The sequence below is a fragment of the Pavona decussata genome, unplaced genomic scaffold, assembly GCF_977016875.1.
Source record: "Pavona decussata unplaced genomic scaffold, jaPavDecu1.1 SCAFFOLD_155, whole genome shotgun sequence".
Classification (NCBI taxonomy): Eukaryota; Metazoa; Cnidaria; class Anthozoa; order Scleractinia; family Agariciidae; genus Pavona; species Pavona decussata.
The window spans coordinates 2,925,174-2,950,975 of NW_028145567.1; the positions used below are offsets into that span (position 1 = coordinate 2,925,174).

A 25,802-nucleotide genomic window follows, 5' to 3' on the forward strand; every position below is an offset into this window, starting at 1 on the left:
CACGACAAAAAAGGGTGACATTTCTTGTATAACATTTTAAACTTACGGTGTACAGTTTATGTACAAAACCGCTCACAAAATCACTTACTTAGTAAAGAAACTAGCGATAAAATGAGTAAAATGGTACGACAATGGAGAACATGCACGGTATAGAAACGGACTAATAAAACATTCGTTAGTTTACTTTAGGCAGGTCCACATCAGCCTTTGCAATTGGCTGCTAGATGGTAAACTCCTGCGTTGTCAAATAAAGTGTACGCATTTATGTATATGTATGTACGCCAAGACTGAACCAAGTTGCGTCCGTCAACAAAGCATTCTTGGCCCTCTTTTGTTCCTAGTTTATGTCAACAACCTTCTCTCTCAGCCGGCGGTTCATCTACCAATGAAATCGAACACTTTTTTAAAAAATAAGGACTCGGACTTGCCTAAACTTTCTTCGTGGTTTAGCACAAATCGCTTAACCTTGAATATTTCTAAATCAAAGTTTATTTCAATAGGTAATGACGTTACTGTCATTGATATTAACTCTTCTCTCGAAAGCACCCACGTCGGTGTCACCATAAATAAGGCAATGACCTGGGGTGACCATGTGGACACAATCTCAACTAAGATCAACCAAGGACTTGGTTTGTTGAAACGAATCCTGAGACACTTGTTGCCTCTTGAAACGCGTACCCAATGGGTTAGTCAGGTGTCCTCTATTTGACTTCGCCGATACTATCTGGGGCGACAAGGGTAATGCTGCCCTTATGTGTGAGCTACAATTACTGCAGAACAAGGCGGCCAAGATTATCCTTAGCCTACCATGTTTTTTCTACCATGGATTTTAAGAAAAAAATTGGAGGGATGTGGCTGTGCCAGAAAGCGTCCAGTTGTGTTTTGCCGCTTTCCATACATTTGTCTGCAGTATAGCGAACCAGCCGTGAACTGCTACTAAAAATAGTTCGCGGGAAAAAATACGGGGAAATATATGGAAAGTTCAAAACACGACTGGACGCTTTCTGGCACAGCTACATCCCTCCATTTTTTTTCTTAAAATCCTTTTCCTAGTGCCAAAATTTCCAATTCATGAATTTCTCAGAAGCGGTGTTTTATGAAAATTATTTGACATCGGATTTCCATACAAATACTGTTATTTCAAGCCTGTTTGCCTACTCGTCAAAATGGCCTCGAAAACCGTGATAAGGCCTATTTTTATCTACCGAGAGTAAAACGTCATTATGGCAAGTACCCCGTATTTTATCAAGGTCTTGCCGATTCAGGAACAACCTCCATAAATCAGTTCACGACGAGACATTAATAAGATTAAGAATCGCGCTTTCGGGCAAATGGCAAACATGAGATTCGCGCTTGTGTTTTCTTGAAAAAATGAGTACATTGACGAAAATAGTGCAAAACAATTCTGGCCCTTCATGCTTTTAAACGCAGAACTACTCAATTTTACTGAAAAGCTGACAACAGCGATCGGAAAATGTAGGAAAATAATGGTCACGTGACAGAAGCCATAACCCTGATTGCTCCTGTCACGTGGTCATTTCTGCTGTCTAAATCCCTCTTCTGGAGCAAGCCGGAAGTAGACCCCTTTTTGCTATTGGGGTTTCTTGAAAATTCTGATTGTATGATACTTGCCAAACTAAACATTTTCGCTATGTTATTTCCATTCAGTTTTGTAGAGGTAGGAAAACCAAAAGGGTTTTTCCCCGTTTTGATTATTGGAATGAGACAGGAAGGCGCTCTTCTTTTCTTCCCGAGTTTATTTCCGTCCAAGGCGTGTATTTCCGGCCGCGCGTTGAAGGGATCTGGGAATGAGTTTACCGAATGTACTGCGCATGCGTAATGCGATTTTTCGTGATGTCACGAAGAGTCATAAAGGTTCGGACTGCGGAGCTATCAAACAGAAGGAAGCGAGAATTTTTTTGACTTCCAAAACACTTCGGTATTTTAGGACTATGGAGGACGAATTGATCGATTACGGATTCGAAGAAGATAGTGTAAGAACAACACTAAGTAACCCTTTGTCTAGATTGCTTCCAAAACCCATGGACACGATCAAACATTTGACGAAAAAATCCTTTCTCTTTTGCGTTTAGGTTATGGTTATCGATGGCGAAGATGAGAAAGAAAGCGAGAAGGAGAGCGAAAGAAGTCGAGAACTTTACATCGAGCAAAGACAAGCTTGTGTTAAACATTTCGAGAAATGGTCAGAAACACAGCAAGTCGAATTTGTGGAATATTTGCTCTCGAAAATGTGCCATTACCAACATGGACACATTAATTCCTATCTCAAGCCCATGTTGCAACGAGATTTTATAACCGCTCTACCTGGTAAGTTGAAAATGGCCTTTTGGAACTTAGCTATATAATATACTTAAATGTTCTTTGTGGTATGCCATAGCACGTATTCTCTTTTAAAGTGTGGGAGAAAAAAGGATTAAAAAAAAAAATGTTTTGCCGAGCGCTATCGCAAAACGCGTGATGTTGATAATATTTTGGTGTCGTTGTTTCGTGGTATTGTTTTCGCCTCAGTTGTCTACTCAAATGTGTTGATTTCAAGTACGCACTAACCGTTTAGTTTTTTAACCATTGCTTGGGACGAAAATCACTCTTTGTTTGCCGCAATTTAGGTCTCCTTTTGAACAGCCAATATCGATACTGTGTAGCGAACAGAAATTTTAAGTACAAGTTGGGTCTTGTTTATAGTTTGGGCGCCTCGCAACGTTTAGTCGTTGTCGTTAGTTCAGGGACTGTTTACATTCGTTCTTTATAAATTAATTTACCGGAAAAAAAAAACGGAAAAATCAAGCAACAGTATTTTAGCAAAGCCAATCATTTTTTTGTGCCGTGTACAATATATAAAGTCACAAGGTGTTCAGTAAGCTTGATCATGTGAACGTGTAGATCTATTTTAAAATCCAGACGTCTTGTTGATCTGTGAGTTATCATAGATTGTTATTTTTCTGAAAAAGCGTTTAAAATATGCAGTAGTTTCAACTTGAAAATTAACTTGATTATGCAAAGATTACCACTTGTAATTGAACACCTAGTTGTTAGTTTATGATCTTAGAAAACTCTTGCATCTTATCATTTTCTTTTTGCAAGTTGAACGTAAAATTTATTCATGTATATTTGGCTACATCCAGGTTTATACAATGTCTGTTATGAATCTCAGTTGGATTTTCACCCCTGATGAAATTAAAAATTGGTATTTGAACACAATGTTTGTATACGTAGAATACCTTTGCATGTGAAGATGCCAATGATTTTAATCATTCAACATTCTAGGGTCCCTTCTGTGAAAATCATTCCTTCAGGTGTTGTTTTTAAACAGAAACCCTTAGCAAACTGTACGTGGGTTACATGTCACTATAACACTAATAGAATGGAAAATCTGAAAGTAACACCTGGTGCACAAGCCTTTAAACGTGAAACTGACAGTATCTGCTAAAATTGAATTATGAGCCAATGCATTATCGCAGATACAGTTTCCAAAACGAAACTTGCCAACACCACCCAGGAGATAAAAGAGAGATGTTTATGGCAAACGGCAAACGCGAGATTCATGTTTCGGTTTTCTTAAAAATGAGCACATAGATGAGAATTGTGAAAAATGATTCTGGCGGTTGATGGCAACCCAAAACTACGTAATCTTAATGAAAAACTGAAAACAGCGAGCAGCAAATGTAGGATAAACATGGTCAGATGGTCATTCCTGCCGTTTGCTGTAAACATCACTAATTCTAAATCTCTCCAATAGCTTACAAAACATATATGAGGCTTTTTTGATATTCCCAAGGTTCCTGAGAATATCCATTACAAAACTAGACGATGGAAATTCACACACTGAAATACTGTAAGAAAGATATTTAAACTTTTGTAAAAGCCTCACATGTTTTATTGTACTAAATGTGTGACAACCATTCTGGTAAACGTTCATTAAAATCTGATAAATCTAGATGCCCAATTAATTTATTCGAATGGAGGCAATACATGTAAAAACAAACCTTTCAAGAGTTTTTGGCCTTGGTGATTTGCTCATTTTTGACATCGTTAAGCATTTGTTAACATGCCAATGCCACTAGCCCGAGAATGAGGCTTTTGAGTGGGAGGGGAAACAGGGGAAAGTGTTTTTTTCCTTTCCCCTCCCTCCCCCCCCCCCTCCCATTAGAAAGGCCTGATACTCGGGTTAGCATGGGTTTTTTCTGTTTTGCCAAGCATTCTGGTTTGAGAACAAAATATTGGTTTTACCTGCTGTCATGTTTAATGGTTGGTCTACAGGTGACTTTCAGCATACTCATAATTTCCCATGTTGAAAACACTGCACTTTCAATAATTATTGTTAAATGAATATTTAACCAAGTTAACAACCACAAGTTTATACCACAAGTGGCCTTAAAAGAGTGCTTAGCAATCCAGTTTACCAGTACAGTACAGGCTCAGAAATTCATTTCACTGATATATACTGTAGTGTGGTGCTTTAGTGTCAGCATGACGTTGCAGTATTTTGATGCTAGCACTAGTGGAGCAATAAACAGTAACTGAGTGTATTGTTCTATGTGAAACCCTTTCATTCCAAGGAGTGATCACTATGTAATTCCTTGTCAACCAGACAGGTGTTGATACTAAAGAACATTATCAACTAGATGATACTGTTTGATATAACACCAAATTCTGTGAACTAACTTTGAAAAGAAACGTATGGCAGTCAGTCAGGAGAATTAACATTCAGATCATGGGAGTGAAAGGGTCAAGGGTAGATTGAAGGTATACACTGGGTATCAATATTAACATTGAAACAGTGATGACATGGAAGACAGTATTTGCTGATGGAGACTGTGAGAAACAGTCAAAAGCTCTAATGCTTCAACATTAGTGGACCTTGAGACAAGAGTTATTCATACAATAATTGTTTAAGATTCCAAGGTCAAGAATGAGCATTCACAGTAATATTAACATTGTTTTAATTAGTAACTGATTTACTAAATCTTGTGCTATCCTACAGCTAAAGGTTTGGACCACATAGCTGAAAATATCTTGTCCTTTTTGGACGCTGAATCCTTGTGTGCTGCCGAGAGGGTTTGCAAGGAATGGTATAGAGTAATTTCAGATGGAATGCTGTGGAAAAAGCTTATTGAAAGAAAAGTACGTACAGATCCTTTGTGGAGAGGATTGTCAGAAAGAAGAGGATGGTAAGGATTTATGTTGGAAGTCTACAAAAATTAATTTTATTTGTTGCTTTTTTCCAAAACTTGCAATCTCCTTAATTCAAAGAAAGTGAATGTCACTTTAGGCTTTTTTCCACACAACTGTTTGTGTGCAATATTCAGAGGTTTGAATGTAGCAAGTCTTAATTAGCATTTAGAAATACAATTTTTAATGACAAACTGTACTTGAGAAGTTTGTATCAAGAACTCTAGAAAGTGGTTCATCAGAAATCCAAGACCTAGAATTTTTTTCTGTCAAACTGCCACATATTTCTTTTTCTTTTCTTTCCTTTTTTTCTTTTCCCATTATTTTAATGCTCTTCCCAATGTTGGATGAAACATACCCTACCTGTTTCATATAAAGTAAAAACATAAATTTATGTTCTGCTTTGTCCATTGTAGGGGACAGTATTTATTCAAAGCCCAAGTGCCAGACCCCCCTGCCAATGCATTCTTTAGAAGATTGTATCCAAGGATTATTGAGGACCTAGAGGTAAACCTTCTATGATCGTAAATGTCCAGTGTTTTCGTTACAAGGTAACTAAACTTGTCTAGTGGTGGAACTTGAGGATGGTGCCTCTTAATAAGAGCTTCTTTTCCTTTGTAGTCATAAACTGCACAAAAATACCTTTGAATTAGTGGGTATCTTTCTTAAAGGAAACCTCCACTCGAAACATATTAACGTTAAATATTTGTTGAAAATACAATCTACAGTACTTTGAAATTTAGTTGGAAAACATGGAAATAATATTTCAGTGTCAGACAAAACATGATTTTATTATCGTCTATTTTCACTTTTAAATTTTCTGGGCACCGCCATCTTGGATTTCATGACATACTGATACAGTGCTCAATTGTTTCACGCAAAAGAACTTCTGCTGAATAACAATAGCGGCAACCATTACACTTCATAAAATTCAAAATGGCTGCACCCAGGAAATTTAAAAGCGAAAGTAGTCGATAATCATACATGTATCTAATTTTTAACACACTTGAATGTCATTTCTACATTTTAGACTAAAATTTAAAATTTAGACACTATTTTCAACACTTAACCGTCAATTTGTTTTCAGAGTGGAGGTTCCCTTTAAGAAATTAACCTGCAAGATATGTGCAGTAGCACAACTGTGCAGCGGTTTCATTAAGTTTTGAAGTAGGAGGGCACCTATAGGAGAGTAGCTGGGCAGAACATTACACTTGAAGTGACTTTCTTTATGTTCAGTTTGAAAGTAGGCAGTTACTGACTCTTGTGTATCCTGGTACTGGTACCTGGGTCCCGCCTTCTAATGAGAACCCTGCACAAGGAGCGACTGTCCTTAAGTAGCTGCCGAATTTGTCTTGATATTCACATGTACATGTTACTCTGCAAGCTCCAATGTCAACTTGGATATTATTTTCACGTTTCTTACATATTTCTTATAGTATTAGTGGAGAGAATTTGTTCAAACATCAAGACAAATATCCTTGGTGATCATTTCCTTTTTTCATGACCTTTGTTTTATTTAAGTAGTAATTTTGTGGGGAGAAATTACATTCCGGTCACTGTTGGAGCTTGAAGGATTAAATTATGTACTGATTCATACTGCCACCAAACTACAACCAACTTTGGCTAGAGCTGACACCTCCTTTTTGTAACCCCCGGTAATTATTAACTCGTGAATACGCGTAGCGCAATGAACGAGTTATAGCGATAGCTGACTCTCGACTTGGTTGGTTGGTCGGTCGGTTTTGTCGTTAACTTTCGGGCGTGCGCAGTGAGTGAGTTTTAAATTCAATTAGTGGAGAAAACACGCGAACATTTATTGTTCACGGCGCATCAGGAGATTCTTATTCAATATGTAGAGAATAATTTGACGATCATTTAGTGCAAGAATGGAGATTTTTCGTTCAATCTGAGCAAAGTTACAAGTTTTTTTCAGTTTTTCAGAAAGTCCGGGGTTGTAAACTCAATTAGTGAAAAAAAAAACGTGAAAATTTTTTTCACGACGCGTCAGAATTCTCTCATTCATTCTGTAGAGAATAATTTGACAATCATTTTAGTGTAAGAATGGAGATTTTTCATTGAATCTGAGCAAAGTTATAGGTTTTTTTCGTTTTTTTCTACAAAGTGCGGTTTCTTTTAAGAATTGAAAATAATTTAATTTAGAAATAATTTAATTAAAAATAATTTAATTTGTCAGTTTTCACGCGAAAGCAGAACGTGCCATGTCACGCATCATTGATGTCGTAAACAAAATTATGCAAATTTCTGGTGAAATGAACACTTTGAGATCTTGTCAGCTTTCATAGAGGTTTCAAAGGGAAAAAATGTTTCATTTTCGAAATTTACAACTGGTAATTTATGGGAAAGCAAAAGAACGCGGTCGATAAATTATTCTTATTTAGCAAGAGCTTGTCATAGTTCATTATTTTTACTTGAGGATTGCGTGGACTGAACTCCAAAGGAAAAATTTCACGCATTTATGTCGGGCATGAAATGTAATGCGATACTTTGTTGAACAGATTTCCCTTTGTGAGATCGGCTTGCCCTACAGTAATTTTGTAATTTTAATTCCCAAAAAAACTACACTTGCCCATCGGGCAAGTGACGGTCAGAATCCACTAGCCCGATCACAAAATCCAGTAGCCCCGGACTATCGGGGACACGGATTTGCATGACGTAGCTGCACATGGCGTGCTTCTATGAACTTTGAATAAAAAAACACGTGATCAGAATAATCTTATTCAATATGTAGAGAATAATTTGACAATCATTTTTATAGTACAGCAATGGTTATTTTTCGTTACATAATCGGGCAAGGATAAAATTTCTTTTAGCTTTCAAGGAAGTTTCCGTAACCGTCTAAATTTCAATTACTATGTGCCATCTGCATTCACGTTGGCTCACAGGAGCCTTTGATTTTATCCTTCAGAATAACTTCTCCCTTGTAAGACATGGTCCCCCAACTTTCTTTTTTAGGTCAGTTTCTTTGGGAACTTATAACAAATTTGGCATTTAGTTCCTCATCCTCATTGCATATTTAAATGCTGGTCTATTTAAAAGGCCTAAAATGTAGTAATCTTACTGTGAAAGAAAGTTTTTATCATTTGTTTTGACCATAGGTGGTGATAGCCTTCAAGTACATTGTACACCATCTATTCAATTTTTCCCTTACTACGCCCAGGGTAGCACTTACTTGTTTTCTTACATATAAACTGTTGTTGTAGTTGTGATAAATCAGTGTTTTCCTTTCTTTTTAACATAGACAATTGACACAAATTGGCGTTGTGGTCGCCATGCTCTTCACCGTATCTACTGCCGCAGTGAGAATAGCAAAGGTGTCTACTGTTTGCAGTATGATGACCATAAAATAGTTAGTGGACTTAGAGATAACACGATTAAGGTAAGTTATTAGACAGCGTTCAATGATCTGATTGGATTTCTTCTCAAGACATACTAACTGTTTTTGTGGCTACTGCCTTCTGGGAAGGGCAGTAGCTACTATGTTACCGTGTTGTGCGTAAGTCCGTAAATGGGAAGCTTTCGGAATTGCAGAATTTACCCGAAGTTGTGTCGAGTTCACCAGGACAGGTTGACGAGATCTCAGTCGGCTTTATTCGTAGATCCTTGTTTTTTTCAATTCAAAATGGCTGTCACGTCTCTCATGCGTGAATTTTAATGGCGGCAGTTTGTGGTTCTTGGAGCGAAAACACAGGTTTTCAATACTGTAAATCAAAAGAACAACTTCTAAGGAACACTCAGCTGCTTAAAAAGAGGTAATCAGTGAGTTCATAGTGGAGAAATGCCTGTTCGAGATTGTGTCAAGGCGAAACATGTGCGATCGCAAACAAGATCTGCAAATCATCACATGAGCTGTAGACGTTCTCGTAATTTTTGTGTGCTCCTGGGAATCAACTTAACAAAATACCAAAGGTTTGAATGCGAATTTTATCATGTTTTATGTTAAATTGGTTGATTTGTCATATTTCAAGTAGCTTTGGTGAAATTTTTGAAAAACAAGAAATTGTGCTTCAGTGACTCGCAGTTCGCTTGAGCTTCACTCGAGGTGAAAATTGAACGAATTTGCTTTTCAGGCGTGAACACAGGTCTATCTGAATAAATTTTTCAATTAAGAAAGCTTATTGTCTGTTTATCTGTGTGTCTTGATTCATGGAATTTCTTCACCATGCGATCCTATGTAAACAATGGGATGGGAGAGCCAAACCATATCTATTACTGTCCCCTGTGTATCAAACAAACTGAAATCCTCCAGCCGATACCAAATTCGCCCATATGACAACATGATCAAATTACTCTGCATAATTTTGGCACTGACTAGAGCTGTTCATTTACCCACTGAATTTTATACAACATTGCCTTTTTACTTCAATATTCTACAACAATAAAGCAGTAGCCACATGCAGTCATAGACTGCCTTTTATTATATATGTACTTGAAAAAGCATTGCAGTGATGTCAATTTTATTTCACCTTTCGATGCATTGCTTACACTGTCTTTGAGGGCAACATTTATTCAGGAGAGGCACTTATCAGAACTTATTGAAACATAAAAATAAAAGATAAAGTTCAGTTTACTTTGGGATAGATGTATTTTTCAGTGAGTGACATAGCCATACTTGGAAAAAGAAAATTAATCCAAGTTCTCCCAACAGAAGTCGAACCTATGACCTTCTGATTACTAGTTTGGATGCTCTACCACTGAGCTACAGGAGACTCGTGGGAACTAGGCCATTAAACTAGGTTCATGCAGTAGTGTACTTTTTGTTTTTCTAAACAACATACACTGTAATTTAGACATGGTTACGTTTTTACAGGCTGAGAACATTGGCCCCACGGCCAGTTTTCAACATGGTTCTGTAGGGGTTTCCTTTCCTTGGTAACAGATTTCAGATTTCACTGCTGTCACCAAGTTCCAGGAAGCTTTGCTGCTGAGGACATGTGACTTTACAGCCAGAGCCTGTGTTCAACAGAAAGGTTTTCTCCCAGTACCAGTTGGTGACTTTCCTGGTTTTCTCACTTAGACCCTTTATGATAGTTAAGCTCCCTAGCTTTGTAGTTCCAATGACAATTTAACTTCACTCACTGAGTGATAACATTTTACCAGAATCTGTTTTGTAACCGATTTCTCATTCAATGTCTTGGTGTCTTTCAGATATGGGACAAAAACACATTAGAATGTGTCAAAGTACTCACAGGCCATACAGGTTCTGTTTTGTGTCTTCAGTATGATGAGAATGTTACAGTCACTGGCTCAAGTGATTCCACAGTTAGGTATGTCTGCCTAGCAAATATTGCATCTGACTTAGTGGTGAATTAAGCCTTATAGTATTTTTAATGGGATAGTACATGTATGTATGCTTTAAGGTCATTAAAAAAAACATTTGGCGAAAATTTCCAAAACTTAAAAAACAAAATAGGAAAGTTTTATTTTGTTACTGAATATTGCATTGATATATTTAATTCAGTCAGTGCCAGCATGATGCACTTATGGATAGTGCAGATTAGATTTTTACGGAGGATTCTCTCTGTAGAAAGTCAAATGGTATAAAATTTTCTTAATTTAAATATTAAATAAATCCACTTCCATTAATTACAACACAAACTCTAATGACAAGTAATTAGGTGTCTCAAATTTTGAGTTTCATAGTAGATGGCTAGGATTTAGAAGTAGCCATTTCAGGAAATGAGTATTATTCAGGCTTATAAACAAGTACAGATATTAAGCCTTTTCACTGAAAAATAGATGCCTCAAAATTTAAAGTACCTGGACTTTTAGGTGGCTTCTGGCACCCAATGAGAACCTTGTGTACAGAGGAATGCAAATTTTCTCCAACCAGTCTGATACCGTCTTATAGAAACCTCAGCTCTTTATTTGTTGACTGTAGTTACTTTGCTTCCATTGTCTTGTTTTCTTTTCCCTTTTCCTGACAAGAAACAGTGTCTTCCTGCAGCATTTTGCTTTCTGATCAATCATTGTTTGATTGTATTATTTCTCTTTCAGAGTATGGAATGTTCACACTGGTGAAATGTTAAACACCTTAATCCATCACTGTGAAGCTGTTCTTCATCTGAGATTCCAAGAAGGCATGATGGTGACCTGTTCAAAGGTAAAACATATATTTATATAGCTGAACACCTCTGTCAACACTTATCCCGCCAATCAAGCTTCTTTCTAGAGCAGTTTTCTCTGGCAGAGAAATGATATATAATTGAAAGGTCATGAGCATGCATGTGCTTGAATCCTGCTGACGTTTCCGTCTCCCTTTCCAAGAAAATAATGCCAATGTTAATGAGCTACATGTTGCTAGTTTAGTTGTTACCACAACCTTTGATAAATATAAGACTGTGTGCTGTTTTATGTATGTAATAAATTATCACTAAAAAATTATAGTTTTGATATTTTGTTATTTTAAAAAATCATTTACTGCTAAAAAAAAAAAAATTAAAGTAAAAAGGACCAAGTAAGTTTGTAAATATCCAACAAGGTATAAGGACATTAAGAGCCACTGTCTGTAAATATCGAGAATCCGGCGTCAGTCGTGAAATTTTCAATTTCTTCATATTTTGCCCAAATAACCTCTATAGTGAGTTATTTTCGAAAATACTATTCAAAGGACCTGAAGCGCTTTAGTTTTTTCAAAATCTAAGAAAGTTCGAAAAACGTCATTTTGGCCTTCCGGGCGGCATCGAAACTACAATAAAATTATGCATTTTCTTTTCGCTCGTTCAGATTAACGCAATAACATCTATCGATGTATTTTGGTTAACTCATAACAGAACTCTTGATCTCCCTGAATCACTAAATTATTTTGAGAAAGCTGTTGAAAACTGCTTCTTTTTGGCTGTGACAATTACCCTAGTTACAGCGCTTTAGCGGATAAGGTAATTTTAGCTAACTTTAACAGCAACAAAAGCCCACTGGTACATGTAATTTGAAGTTGAAACTAGCATGGTTTTAAAGCTCATTCTTTATAGTTTGTTGTATAAAAATTGCTAAGGCGGCCCGACAAAAGTGTCCTGTCGAGAGACGGAAACGTGAAGTGTACTTTCTGGAATTTCGACCTTTCACGAAGCGAACAAGAAGCATCCCGATTCCGAACAGAACCGCACATTGTAAAATCTACCGATGAAAACCTGTTTCGAAATCCTGGATGCATCAAAACAGTCTTGTACTCAAAGCTACAATCCCTTTTGATTGAAAATATTATTAGGTTAACACTTGTGGAAAACAGGAGACGTGTAGTTCAAGCCGTGAAATATGTAATTCAACGCCGCGCCGAGCAGATATCTACAGTACCACCGGCACGCACGTGTACATGACGCAAGATTGCTATTTTGTTCCGCTATTATTTTACCGTTAAAACTAAAAAGAAGATCCTTAATATCATGCATGCTGTGGTCTTCTTCGTTCATTCTTATCTCGAGATTTTCAAGCTCTGAAGGGAACACGCCACGCGCCAAAAAAAAAAAAAACGAAACAAACAGGGCGATCAAATTGCAAGACAATGCAAATACGGTAGCTACAAATCCAGGCCCGATTTAGTATTCAGTATTCGATTAACGCACATTTATTTTATATTCCAGTGATAAGGAATAATATACATCAAATGATTTCGTAAACAAAGTAAAGACAAACTTTCAGCAATGTCAAAGTACCATGGGAAAGCAACTGTTAGCAAGCTTTTTAAATTAATTTGTAGTTGGAAACAAAAGAATGTCAACCTCACCGGTCTTTTGGCGATCCTTGAGAAAATTAGTGAATCCCTTGCTTCTATTGCTATGTATGACAAACTTGCTCCTATATTTAAAGTTAGCAAATCGGTAGACTTGTTTCCTCCAAAGGCTGTGAATTTCCACTGGAGTATTGCAATTACCTTCCGTCAAGTACAAAAGTTACTTTTATAGTTGACGCCATATGCTCCAGATTTCTCCCTCTACAAAACGTTTCAGAATGCCGTTTGTGGCCGGATTTTGAAGTAGTTTTGTTGGCCTGTCCCAATAACTTTCGCCCTCTGGGAAACTTGCAAACTGGCACTGTTATGGCCTTGTCGGGAACGGTGTGTAAATATTCGACTTGGTGCCTGTGCAGCTCCAGCAACTGTGGAATGCGTGACAGTCTATCGCGCGGTTCTCAGTGTCATAAGAGGGCTTAGTTAATGGTTTTCGTCCTTGCTTGAAGAGATTTCTCTCCGAGTACTCCGATTTTCCCCTCTCCTCAAAAATCAAATTGAATAGGCCTTATCACGGTTTTCGACGCCATTTTGACGGGTAGGCAAACAGGCTTGAAATAACAGTGTTTGTATGGAAATCCAATGTCAAATAATTTTCATAAAACACCGCTTCTGAAAAATTCGTGATTGGAAACTTTTGGTACTAGGAAAAGGATTTTAAGAACAAAATTAGAGGGATGTAGCTGTGACAGAAAGCGTCCAGTCGTGTTTTGAAATTTCCATACATTTGTCTGTATAGCGAACCAGCCGTGAACTGCTACTAAAAATAGTTCGCGGGAAAAAATACAGGGAAATGTATGGAAAGTTCAAAACACGACTGGACGCTTTCTGGCACAGCTAGATCCCTCCAATTTTTTTCTTAAAAATCTTTCCCTAGTTCCAAAAGTTTCCTATTCATGAATTTTTCAGAAGCGATGTTTTGTGAAAATTATTTGACATCGGATTCCCATACAAACACTGTTATTTCAGACGTGTTTGCCTACCCGTCAAAATGGCGTCGAAAACCGTGATAAGGCCTATTTCCAATCTACTTATAATTATAGGGAAGCACTTTATTATGCGCCTCTGGCTCGGGAGATTGCGCAAGTAATCCCTGTGATTTTGACATTAAATAAATTATTTCACTTTAAATTTAAAGTTACAAAACTAAAAAAAAAGGAGTGTATCGTGCTCGCTCATATTTAAATCATCATCATCATCATCATCATCATCATTTTCATTTCAGAGCAAGGGCTCTAACTCTGAAAGCTATAATCAAGCTGGAATTCTGCTAGCTAGAAGTTCTAGTCTTTCAAGGGACCGACCGCTCTCTCTTCTTACCTTTTTCTTTTCGGGCGCGTGCACAGTGGAGGAAGGGGTATTGATGCTGGACGATTTTTTTAAGCAATTAGATTTTTTAAACTTTTGTCTGGGAAATAATTTTATTTTAATTTTTAGGTCCAAAAAGAAGCATTTGCATTTAAAAACAGGAGCCAAACAAAACAAGGCCTTAGCAGCAGCCTTGTTGAACAATTTCCTGTGATTTTTTTCCACCTTCCAGTTCCATTGCCCACCCCCCTACCCCCTCCCAACGCGTAACGCGCAAAGCGCGCGGCTCCACTGATTTGAGCGCTAAAAACCGTGACAATATAATGTGTTACTGTGAAGTTTATAATTATTTGACACCTTAACTGCTTGGGAAAGCAGCAATTTTGATTCACTGTCCACTCCACAATCGTCGCTAACTGTCCTTTCTTGGCAAAATGCGAGATGCCCTTGGACGCGCGATAGACTGTCACGCATTCCAACAGTTGCTGGATTCTCTGAACTGGAGCCGCACAAACAACCAACCAAAATCGCATACATATATTTCCACACGGCTCCCGAGGAGGCCATAATAGTGACCGTTAGCAAGCTTCCCAGAGAAAAAAAGTTATTGACACAGGCCAACAAAACTACTTCAAAATCCGGCCACAAACGACGTTCTGGAAGGTTTTGTAGAGGAAGAAATCTGGACCATATGGCGTGATTGACCAATTATAAAAGTGACTTTTGTACCTGACGGAAGATTATTGCAATACTCCAGTGTACTGAATTTTATGACATCCTTTGGAGGAAACAAGTCTACCGGTTGCCAAATATACCTATAGAAGCAAGTTTGGCATACATAACTTAAACTATAGAAGCAAGGAATTCACTACATTTTCTCGATTGCAAAAAGACCGGTGAGGTTGAAATTGTTTTGTTTACCTTGTTAACAGTTGCTTTCCCATGGTACTTTGGCATTGCCGATAGTTTGTTTTTAATTTTGTCTACATAATCATTTGATGTACATTATGCCTTATCACTGGAATATAAAACAAATGTGTGGTTGTCTTAATCAACTGAATACTAAATCAGGCCTGAATTTGTAGCTATTTGCATTTGTCTTGGAATTTGATTGTCCTGTTTGTTTGTTTTGTTTTCTGGCGTGTGGCGTGTTCCCTTCAGAGCTTAAAAATCTCGAGATAAGAATGAACGAAGGAAGATGACAACATGCATGATATTAAGGATCTTCTTTTTAGTTTTAACGGTAAAATAATAGCGGAACAAAATAGCAATCTTGCGTCATGTACACGTGCGTGCCGGTGGTACTGTAGATATCTGCTCGGCGCAGCGTTGAATTACATATTTCACGGCTTGAACTACACGTCTCCTGTTTTCCACAAGTGTTAACCTAATAATATTTTCAATCAAAAGGGATTGTAGCTTTGAGTACAAGACTGTTTTGATGCATCCAGGATTTCGAAACAGGTTTCCATCGGTAGATTTTACAATGTGCGGTTCTGTTCGGAATCGGGATGCTTCTTGTTCGCTTCGTGAAAGGTCGAAATTCCAGAAAGTACACTTCACATTTCCGTCTCTCGACAGGACACTTTTGTCGGGCCGCCTTAGCAATTTTTATACAACAAACTATAAAGAATGAGCTTTAAGACCATGCTAGTTTCAACTTCAAATTACATGTACCAGTGGGCTTTTGTTGCTGTTAAAGTTAGCTAAAATTACCTTATCCGCTAAAGCGCTGTAACTAGGGTAATTGTCACAGCCAAAAAGAAGCAGTTTTCAACAGCTTTCTCAAAATAATTTAGTGATTCAGGGAGATCAAGAGTTCTGTTATGAGTTAACCAAAGTACATCGATAGATGTTTTTGCGTTGATCTGAACGAGCGAAAAGAAAATGCATAATTTTATTGTAGTTTCGACGCCGCCCGGAAGGCCAAAATGGCATTTTTCGAACTTTCTTAGATTTTGAAAAAACTAAAGCGCTTCAGGTCCTTTGAATAGTATTTTCGAAAATAACTCACTATAGAGGTTATTTGGGCAAAATATGAAGAAATTGAAAATTTCACGACTGACGCCGGATTCTCGATATTTACAGACAGTGGCTCTTAAGTGCTATAGATTACAAGCCAGTTATTACCTTTTATTCTTGTTTGTTGAGAAGTTTCCTCATAACAAGTTTGCTATATTAATTCAATACTGGAGTTGTTCAACACAATTTCACAATCATTCACAAGAAGCCTGTTTTTCAGTTGTCTGTCTTATGGTGTCCTATGACAGGCCTTGCCCTGGCCTAAATTTTTTACACTTTGCACACATGTAGGCTTGTCACAATTCTCAACTCCATATGGGGGTGCAAGGCAAAGACTTCAGGTCAATCAAATATCTTTACAGTGGTCAAATTACCTTAGTTTTACTCTGTTGACAAAACCAAATAAAGCGAGAAGTTTGGGATGAGGAAGCTTCTCATTATATTTAGATATATTGTTTTGTGTGCATGGGTGAGGTTATTTTTAAAAGGTAAAATCAGTAAGTTAGATTGATAACAATAATTATTATTATCGTAAGCGTTTGACTGTTTGATTTAAGGATCGCTCAATAGCTGTGTGGGACATGCAATCTCCAACTGACATCAACCTCAGAAGAGTGCTGGTGGGACATAGAGCTGCTGTCAATGTAGTGGACTTTGATGACAAATACATTGTCTCAGCTTCTGGAGATAGGACAATCAAGGTACTATTTGCTAGATCATTCTTCACATGATTTCCAGATGTTGAGGCTTGGGTTGTTATCTAATGCTCTGGAGGCCCTCAAACTGGAGAATTTAAATCAACAGAGACAACTTATATTGATTTTGATATTTTGGAAACGTTTTGGACGTGGACATGTATGAGCTTGCAATCATGTACACTGTACTCTTGTTTCTTCTCTGCATCTATCACATCACATTAAACGTACCGATACAATGCACTTGTAAGTAAAGCTGTAAATGTTTCGAACCCAGGAGCCATATCATACAGCTGTAAGAAGGCAAATAATTATTATGATCATCCTGGTGAGTGTTTAGTCCTGAGAAGCACTGTTTGAGGTGACATTTACTGACATTTCAACAACCTCAGTGGGAAGTCAAGTAAATTGTGAATCAACTGTACATGGTACAAATGCCTCTGCTATTGAGCTGATATGGTTCATGAAGTAACAATGTTATTGATAACTTAGTCGTTTGTTAGTTAAGTTGCAAAGTTATTGGCTGTGAAGACTGTAAAAACGTTTTTGATGTGTTTTGATCCATCTTTTGTACATTTTTCTAAAAACAAACATGATGTGTTATAAAATAACAACAACACTAAATTTTTCAGCAGATATGTTTCTTGTGGTTGATCCAGTGACTGGTCTGTCATATTCCTTTGACCTGAGTTCACACATACTGTAACAAACTTTTTCAACAATTTATTTTCTAATCTGAAAAAATCCTGGTTATAAGACCAGGTGCCCCATTTATTATGAAAAATTTTCACAGCCAGAAAGTGACCATATTGATGGAGTTCCACTGAAAATAACTTTCTTGTAATCCAGGATTTGTCAAGAACAACAGACCTTGTTCACAGGCAAGAAATTGTTGGCCTCTCCATATTATCTTCACTTAGTGTTATTTTTTGCTTGTTCTTCACTGTTCCTCAGGTATGGAGCACATCAACTTGTGAGTTTGTCAGAACCTTGAATGGACACAAGCGTGGAATAGCATGTTTACAGTATCGGGATCGACTGGTTGTTAGTGGTTCTTCAGACAATACCATAAGGTGACTAAGCCGACTAAAGGAATTTGTTATTCTAATGAAGTATACCTCCACTCTCTTTCAAGAACACGTGAGATCTCAAAACTCTCACTCTCATGAAAAGAGACTTGTTTAACTCCACTGGCCTGGGACTTTGATTCTACTAATTTGACTACTGTAATTTAGCTTGGTAGAAATGTTAATTATTTTGTCTTTTTTTCAATAATTTTATTTCAAATAATATCGTTTTACCCAATGTTTTATAACAGGTTATGGGACATTGAATGTGGAGCCTGTCTTAGAGTCTTAGAAGGCCATGAAGAATTAGTCAGGTGACCATCCTTTGTCTAGTTTGTATAAAACACATGTACCTCTTGCACTGTTGTGATGAGTGTATACCAGGACCAGTAGCAATCAATACCAAGGTCAAGAACCAAAAGACATAGAATAGAATTAAATAGAATAGAATAGACTGTTTATTCAAAAATACATCGCAGTCATTAGACTGAATTGCGTATTTTACAAAGAAAAATATAAATAGGTAAATGTGAACTCTTTTATGACATGCAAACTCTTTTATGACGCAGGCCTCAAGGCTCCATTGTTTATAATTGTGTATTTTAACCTTTATTTTTTAAGATGGATGAATAATGCTTATTATTATTAGTAGTATTCTTTGAAGGCCTAGCATGTAACTGATCTCTTTCCCTTTGTAGGTGTATTCGCTTTGACAACAAGAGGATAGTTAGTGGAGCTTATGATGGGTAAGCGATCTGATACAGGGCAAAAAACTTCCACTCGTCCGCCCGTCCGAGACGATTACTCTCGTATCTCGGACGAGTGGATTTCCAAAAGCACTTGTCCTACGGGACGAGTAGAGTTTGCCTAAAAAAAGATGTTCTTTTCTACTGAGGTCTGAGTTCCCAAGCATTTTGGACATTGTAAACTAGCCTGAGTTTCGCAAAGTTTGGTTTCTTTTTACGGTACCTTTCCCGTTGTTGCCTCTGTTTTTCCGAGAATATCTGGTTCTGTTGTTTCGATGAAGACTGGGGTCCACATACCATATATGGAAATGACGACCTCGTTTGAGACAAGGCTTCATTAACACTTGAACGAGGCGATTACCGTTGTGGCAAGTTTTGTGATTATTAATTAAAAGAAGTAATAAAACCTGTGAAAAAATATGAAGAAATTCGAATTCGAAAATTCCAACAAACATGGAAAAAATAATTTTTCCCTGGGTTAAAATTGACGCGGATAAGAATGAAATGTTCTGCATTGTGTGCCGCAAGTATCCGACAGTAGCCGATAAAGCGAGCCGGCTTTATGGTGGATCATCCGCCACTGGTTTTCGCCGTCACGGTTTCTCTTGTGAGTCACGAGAAGAGCCATTCTCATTTCTTTTGTTTTCAACGAGCTAAAAACGAAGAAAAACCAGAGCAGGCGCCGCTACAGTGAATAAGCCGTAAAATCGACGAGGAGTCAAAGGAGTCATCTTAGATCGCAGTTTTAATGCCTCATAGATGCGCTACATTTTCTCAAGTCGTGTATAAAGAATGTGAGTGATCCCCAATGTGTCTGTATGAAATGGTTTTGTATTAAAAAGTGCAAAGAACAACATAAATTGAAATAGCTGTTAAAATAAATACTACAGATTTGGTACAAAAAAGATTTTACAATTTCTACGCTTTTTATGACATTTTGTTATTCACTTTAATAATTTTTTCGGACTAGTAAATTTAACTTGCGGACAACCAGAATCTGAACATTACTCGTCCAAAGGACAAGTGGAATAAAAAAAAGTCTTTTGCCCTGTGATAGATTCCCTAACATTTGTAATGAAATGATTTCATGCGTGCAAATGGAAATCCAGACTGTAAATTTAGCTACAGCTGTATTCTCTTGTTCCTGTATACGGGCGGACAATGTTTTTCTCAGTGAACTGTCTTTCTGTTATAATAAGATGTAAATTATTCAGACATGTTCTATGTTCTGTGACAGAAAAATCAAAGTGTGGGATCTTCAAGCTGCATTAGATCCAAGAGCTCCAGCGGGGACGCTGTGTCTTAGAACACTTGTGGTATGTTTGCTTTCTTGCATGGAATAAAACACATACGGTCAGTTATTTAAACAAAGTCTAACTTAGGCTATGGCTTAAGACAATCAGTGGGCCTCCAAATCTGTTTATACTGTAAGTGTTTTGTTTAACCCTTTCCCGAACAAGAGTGCCATATGGCACAAGACGCAATTATGAGCTCAGTATTTGGTCAATTTGTGTGAAATTTGCACAACCAAAAGATCTTTGAAAGATCTATAAATTGAAGGCGTAAAATCATGCCCCCCTCCTATATGAGACTTGATTTACCACCCCTCAAACTTTTGGATTTTTTTTCCTTTGTACGTTAAGGGTCCAGTTGATATCTTACAACAAGCAATGCACTGAGAGCTGTACATTGAGCTATAGTTTAGGGGGATACCCAGTATGTGCAACGAATAAGAAAATTTTCAATGTTTTTCTCCTTTCGTTTTGGACTTTTCTCACTCTCATGTGTGACCTCCTCCATCTCTGTTGGTGTGATTTATAGCACACTCCAGAAAATACCTTTTAAATGGTATATCACATGTGGTCTCCCAGTTCATAGTTAGCGATTTAGAAAAATTCGCCATTTCCCTCGGACGGGAAAGGGTTAAGTAGATAAATAGTTTTCTAGTCTGGGATGCAAGCCTTCTTGCTGCAGTCAGCAGCAACCAATGCTTAGATATGATTGCTGGCAAAATTGAAAATGGCTTTGAACGTGGTTTTGTTAAACACCATCTAGAACTGTCTTTTGATAATTAGCCCATAGCTAAATATTTATTTAATTTTTTTTTCAAACTGGCTGAAATCGGATCTGTGTCATATATGTCTCTTTTGGGGCGGAGGGTTGTAAGAGAACCTACCCGATCTCAGTTTAGGGACTAAAACCATTCGATTAGCCCAATCTTGTGATAGGAAAGGTGAAAAGACTTGGGAGGCGTACAGTTGCCAGTGGGGCAAAAATTTGGATGCTTAAACAGCCTAGATACAGCTTTCTTGTTTCTCTTTAAATTGTGTCCATGAGAGTTGGTCAAGCAATAATTATTACACTGTAACTTACAGAAAAATAGGGGTAAAATTGGATGTTTATTGTAGTTGAAGAATTTAAGACATTTTAAAATGAACATTACTGGTATTAATAAATAAAAGAAAACCTTTCATTGTTTTTCCACTTTAAAGGAACATCAAGGAAGAGTTTTCAGACTGCAGTTTGATGACTTTCAGATAGTCAGCAGTTCTCATGACGACACAATTCTTATATGGGATTTCCTCAATTTCACTCCTCCCGAAGGTGCCGGCGGCAGTGGCGCAAAGAAGGCTTGCTGAAGTACTCTAGTTACTTTAAAATGATCTGTGTACAGCTTTCTCTAAATGTTTATTGCATTTTTGTATAAAAGATTCTCAAAGTGAAAATAGTTGTAAATACCTTATTTGATGTAATTCGTGGTATTCGAGCAGAGCTGCTTATAGATACTATAAGGATGCAAAATTTTCTCTTGCAGGTGTAGAGTAGGATAGGTTTTTGTTAAGGTTGTTATAAACTTTTTAAAGTTTAGCTATTGTTGAGATTATTTAGGGGAGCTAACACCTGGTATTGGCAAATTGTCGTAGACGTTGGAGAAAAAATGTGTGTTATCAGAAAAACCATAAGTACACCAAAGGATTTCACTTCATTTTGTCATGATATGCATGCAAAATGTTACTGAATATTTTGATTTTGCTCTCATTTCTCACCCACCTTTTTCAGGTGACAAACACAATTACAAGTTAAATAGCCCAGTGGCTATAGGAATCTCAGATGAATATCGTTAGGAAACAGTCAAGACTTGTGTAAAAACATTGTTTCTGGTGCCAGCCACAGGAAAATGTGCCAAAACTGGATTTGGTTCCTTCGTTATAAAACTGATCTAAAAAAGCAATACTTCTTTTTCTTAGTCAGTCAACTTGGAAATCATCAGGGCTAAACAAGACAAATAATGTCAGTTTCTCCAAACTTACAAGTTCAATCTCAACAACAACTCCAGGTGCTGTAATTAGATAATAGTAGGGAAATTCTCATTGTTGGCCCAATACAACTTTTTCATTAATTATAAGTTTTATGACATTGTTGATTTTCTGACCAACTATGCCTGTTGTAAGTGACCATCACATACAAAATAATTATTGAGTTATTGAAAACTAAGGTTTCGTTTTCTCTTGCTTCAAAATAATTTTGTCATTTCAAAACTTTAGTGTCCTCTGACTAAGTCAAGGCCTGAGACAAAAGCTGTCAGATTTTTTTATTACTTGTTAAACTGATTGATTGAAATCTTTTTGATAATGCAGGGCCTGTGCCAATCTGCTGTTCAATTTATACAGGATATAAACTTATTCCATCTTTGCTTAATTTATGTTGTGTTTTAAAATGTTTAATGTATTTCTGCTCGCATGTGGCTTGTTCTGTCTTCACTGTCTTGCATGCAGAAGTAAATATAAATGGACGTGATAATTTAAGCAGAAGTTATTTAAATTCTATGATAATAAAGTATTTGTGGTAAAAAATCCTCTTTCTCTGGACGCATTGAAAACCATGGGAAGTACTTAGTATACTGTATGTTTGTCTGTAGGAATATAGGCCATGAGACAGAATGATCTTTAATCACTGAATCTTTGACTTAATGCAATGCACTTCTTTTAAGCCCATGGAGTAAGTCCTATGGTGGAACATCTTCCTATTGTGCCATTTGCTTTGCTTGAATTTTAATTCTGCGAACTCTTGCAAGTGAAATGGTTTATCTTGTGAAGGTTCCTCACAACTGCCCAGATCCCTGAAATAAAAACCCCAGTATCAACATGCATGCATATTCCCCTTACTGTGCTACGTAAATTTATCATGGTACTATTTGGGAGAATCTGCTTGAACATCATCAAGTTTTGTCTTAAGTGATCCTTTATCTTCATAACCTGTATGGTTGATCAAGGATCAAGGAGTAATATCGTAATGACAAATTAGGGAGCTTTAGCAACAGCAATGGCAACAGGAACATCAAAAAAGCAGTAGGCTTAATAAGCAAAACGACAACTTTTGCATGTTTATTTCACCTTTTGGTACATTTCTTTGCTGTCACTGCAGGACTAGGATGTGAAATTTCCTGATGGAAATTTCCTGATGGAAGTTTGAGGCGGATGCAGGCATGATGACAAATTTTTCTCTCTTTCTGAAATTGGGTGCGGGTCTCCCAGAATTCAACTCCAGGAAATTTCATCTACATTAATTTTGATGTTTACTGCAAAGCGAGTTGGAATAACATTATGATGATGTTTGAAAAAATGTTGACGTTGGCGCTGCCGTAACCGTTGCTATAGCTCCCTAGGTGATTGTCACCGGGGTGGGGCTTACTGGGTTAAGTAAACCTGTTCTTTTTGTGTAATTGTATGCCATTGTTGGCTGCATTTGATATTCAAGGATTTGCAGGGGGGTTGGTTCGACCTGGCTTTTGTTAGTTCATTGAGACCTAATAAATTTGCTGTTTGTAAATGATTTGTTATGCTTTTTCAAGCATGTACATAAATGCTGGGTATAGTTTGTATTTCAGATATGGTTGGACTATTAAAATAAAATGTTAGAATATTGTACAAGTGAACGTGTTTCTTTTGTTGTGCAAATTTGTACTGGTATCTCTGGGGTAGCTATTTCTAGGGTCCTTTTTCTTCCCATCGCAGATGAAAGACTCTGGAAACAGGGTTTTGCAAAGCAGTATATCATAAAAAGGTGGGATGCAATAAAAAGAAGTTTTGCATGGAAACAGTGTGATTATTTATCAAGCAGTGAGACAAACAGCCTGCACAAAAGTAACTAGTGTGGGATAGGGCAGAAGATTAATAGTTAGTTTTTAAATTCATACTTGTGTTCCATTATTCCCTTCATTGGACTCTTGGCAGCTGCAATGAATTGTTTCAATGCCCTAGTGTGTGCAGAGGCCTCATTTCTCCCCGTGATTTACAACATGAGAGGGTAGCCTGCGAACTGGCTTCCCACGCCTGCTCAGATGGCGGAAGCACCATCTCAGTGCACCCAGGAAGCCTGTTCACAGGCTACATGACAGGGAAGAGAGGAATTTGGTCACATTCTCCTTTCCAATTTCCTACCTATTTTGTGGCGTGGCTTGGGACTTGGGCTCCCAGCTTCCTGTACTGAGTTTCTCATAATTCCTACCCTTGCTTTAGCCACTCCTCCCTCTTTGCATTTCCCAAATTCAGCATGAAAAATGTCCTCCTGTTTCTTCCTATTTCACATGTCACTTTACACCACTTTCCAATCTGTTCTTGGATTCCTAAACCCTTCCCCAACCGTCCACACCTCACCCTGCACTGTCATCAAGCCCTGTACATTAACCCTGGCCAGGCAGTGAAAATGACATGGTCTTGGAGAGAAGACAATACTATATTATTACCTTGACATTTTTTATTAACATTTTTGTTCGATTATTGTGTCAGCCTGTATTGTAGAGCGTTTACTGTCAATCTTGCCTGGACAATTATCATTGGCCTATATATAATCAGAATTCGTAAGTGGATAAAAACCTGAAGGTGACTGATAACGATTGACAGTTCACCAGAATAGAACAAGTGACTTCTACCCAACTGCATCAAAGTAACTATCAACATCATCAATAAGTTGATACACGCGTCCCCTCAACTTCAGACCACTGTTTCGCAATAGTCCGACATACTTCCGGCTTTTTAAAACTATATACCAGCGCCGAGAAATTCTTTGGACACACTTGATGTCGTTGAGATCCACGACTGTGCTCAGCGCCTCGACGATTTCCATTACCCTAAAATGCGGTAAAATTCGCTGACTGTTGTAGTACTCTAATGCAAAGAAAAAACATACGGCATCTTCGCCGCGCGACGAACGATGTTGCTTTGTCACGCTTGCTCCGTCCTTGATGTTCTCGAAAAAATCATCTTCGCGCATCAGATTATCACACGAGCTCATTGCAATGTCTTTTCTACTTACAATGTACATTTTATCGTGGATTTTTGCGAATCTTGAGCCAGGTGATTGTTGATCAAACAGACCCTGTGAATTCCTGTTTGGTTTGTTTACAGTGTCGTCAACATTAACAATGCTGCAATTATCAGTACTTTGTCTCTCATTACCAGAAGGGATTCCTTCTTTGTTGGCTTTGCTTTCTTCTTCAAAAGTGAGCAAATCTTGTTTACATCCGTCGGTTAAGTTTTCTAAAAGCACACGCTCTGTATCAATTCCCAAATCGGACAGTTTTGTTTGGGTTGCAACTGTATTGATAGATTCCTTCGATGGCCTGGATTCTTCAGATTTGGCGGCAGATTTGTTACTTTCGGCTTGGCCTTTTGTATCTTCTGCAGAAGAATCCCGCTCCTTGTCGATTGTTCGTCTACGTCCCCTTTTCCTTGGTTTAATCCTCGTTTGTTTCTTTGAAAAGTTCTTTGCGTTTTCCCGGGAATTTTCTTCGTCCAAAAAAGGTTGGAGACCTAAAATACTTCCCCTCAAATCAACATCACATACTCCAAGCTCGCTAGCTTCGGTAGAAAATACTTCTGGGAAACATCCAACGCATCCAACTCCTGTACACAATATTCTTCCATCTGAAGTTTTATGAGTTTCTACCCCCGTTGCCCAGCGATTTGCCGTCACGAAACCAGCCATCTTCTTTGATTACTGCAAAGTTCTGAAGTTGAAGCAGGGTCGG

The 25,802-nt window shown here is 37.6% G+C and overlaps 2 protein-coding genes across 2 annotated transcripts; one reads left to right on the forward strand and one right to left on the reverse strand.

Annotated features, from left to right (window-relative positions):
- Nucleotides 1-1,837: 1,837 nt before the first annotated feature.
- Nucleotides 1,838-23,703, forward strand: LOC146465878 (F-box/WD repeat-containing protein 1A-like). Its single transcript, XM_085128046.1, has 13 exons — nt 1,838-1,994; nt 2,094-2,328; nt 5,003-5,189; nt 5,607-5,697; nt 8,450-8,587; nt 10,357-10,475; nt 11,206-11,311; nt 16,822-16,965; nt 17,914-18,032; nt 18,278-18,340; nt 18,725-18,772; nt 20,010-20,088; nt 21,265-23,703. Exons 1-13 carry the CDS (start codon nt 1,953-1,955, stop codon nt 21,409-21,411), a joined length of 1,518 nt encoding a protein of 505 aa, XP_084984172.1. The 5' UTR covers nt 1,838-1,952; the 3' UTR covers nt 21,412-23,703.
- Nucleotides 23,704-24,511: 808 nt separating this feature from the next.
- LOC146465879 (uncharacterized) lies at nt 24,512-25,777 on the reverse strand. The gene has a single exon (XM_085128051.1). The coding sequence runs from the start codon at nt 25,757-25,759 to the stop codon at nt 24,701-24,703; it is 1,059 nt and encodes a 352-aa protein (XP_084984177.1). The 5' UTR covers nt 25,760-25,777; the 3' UTR covers nt 24,512-24,700.
- Nucleotides 25,778-25,802: the final 25 nt, after the last annotated feature.

What these genes read in the sequence shown, in the direction of transcription:
- LOC146465878 (XM_085128046.1), top strand. Translation starts at nt 1,953, where the DNA reads ATGGAGGACGAATTGATCGATTACGGATTCGAAGAAGATAGT. An exon ending in ACGGATTCGAAGAAGATAGT is followed by an intron (nt 1,995 to 2,093) that starts GTAAGAACAACA and finishes TTTTGCGTTTAG; the next exon opens with GTTATGGTTATCGATGGCGA. An exon ending in TCTTCAGACAATACCATAAG is followed by an intron (nt 18,033 to 18,277) that starts GTGACTAAGCCG and finishes GTTTTATAACAG; the next exon opens with GTTATGGGACATTGAATGTG.
- LOC146465879 (XM_085128051.1), bottom strand. Translation starts at nt 25,759, where the DNA reads ATGGCTGGTTTCGTGACGGCAAATCGCTGGGCAACGGGGGTAGAAACT.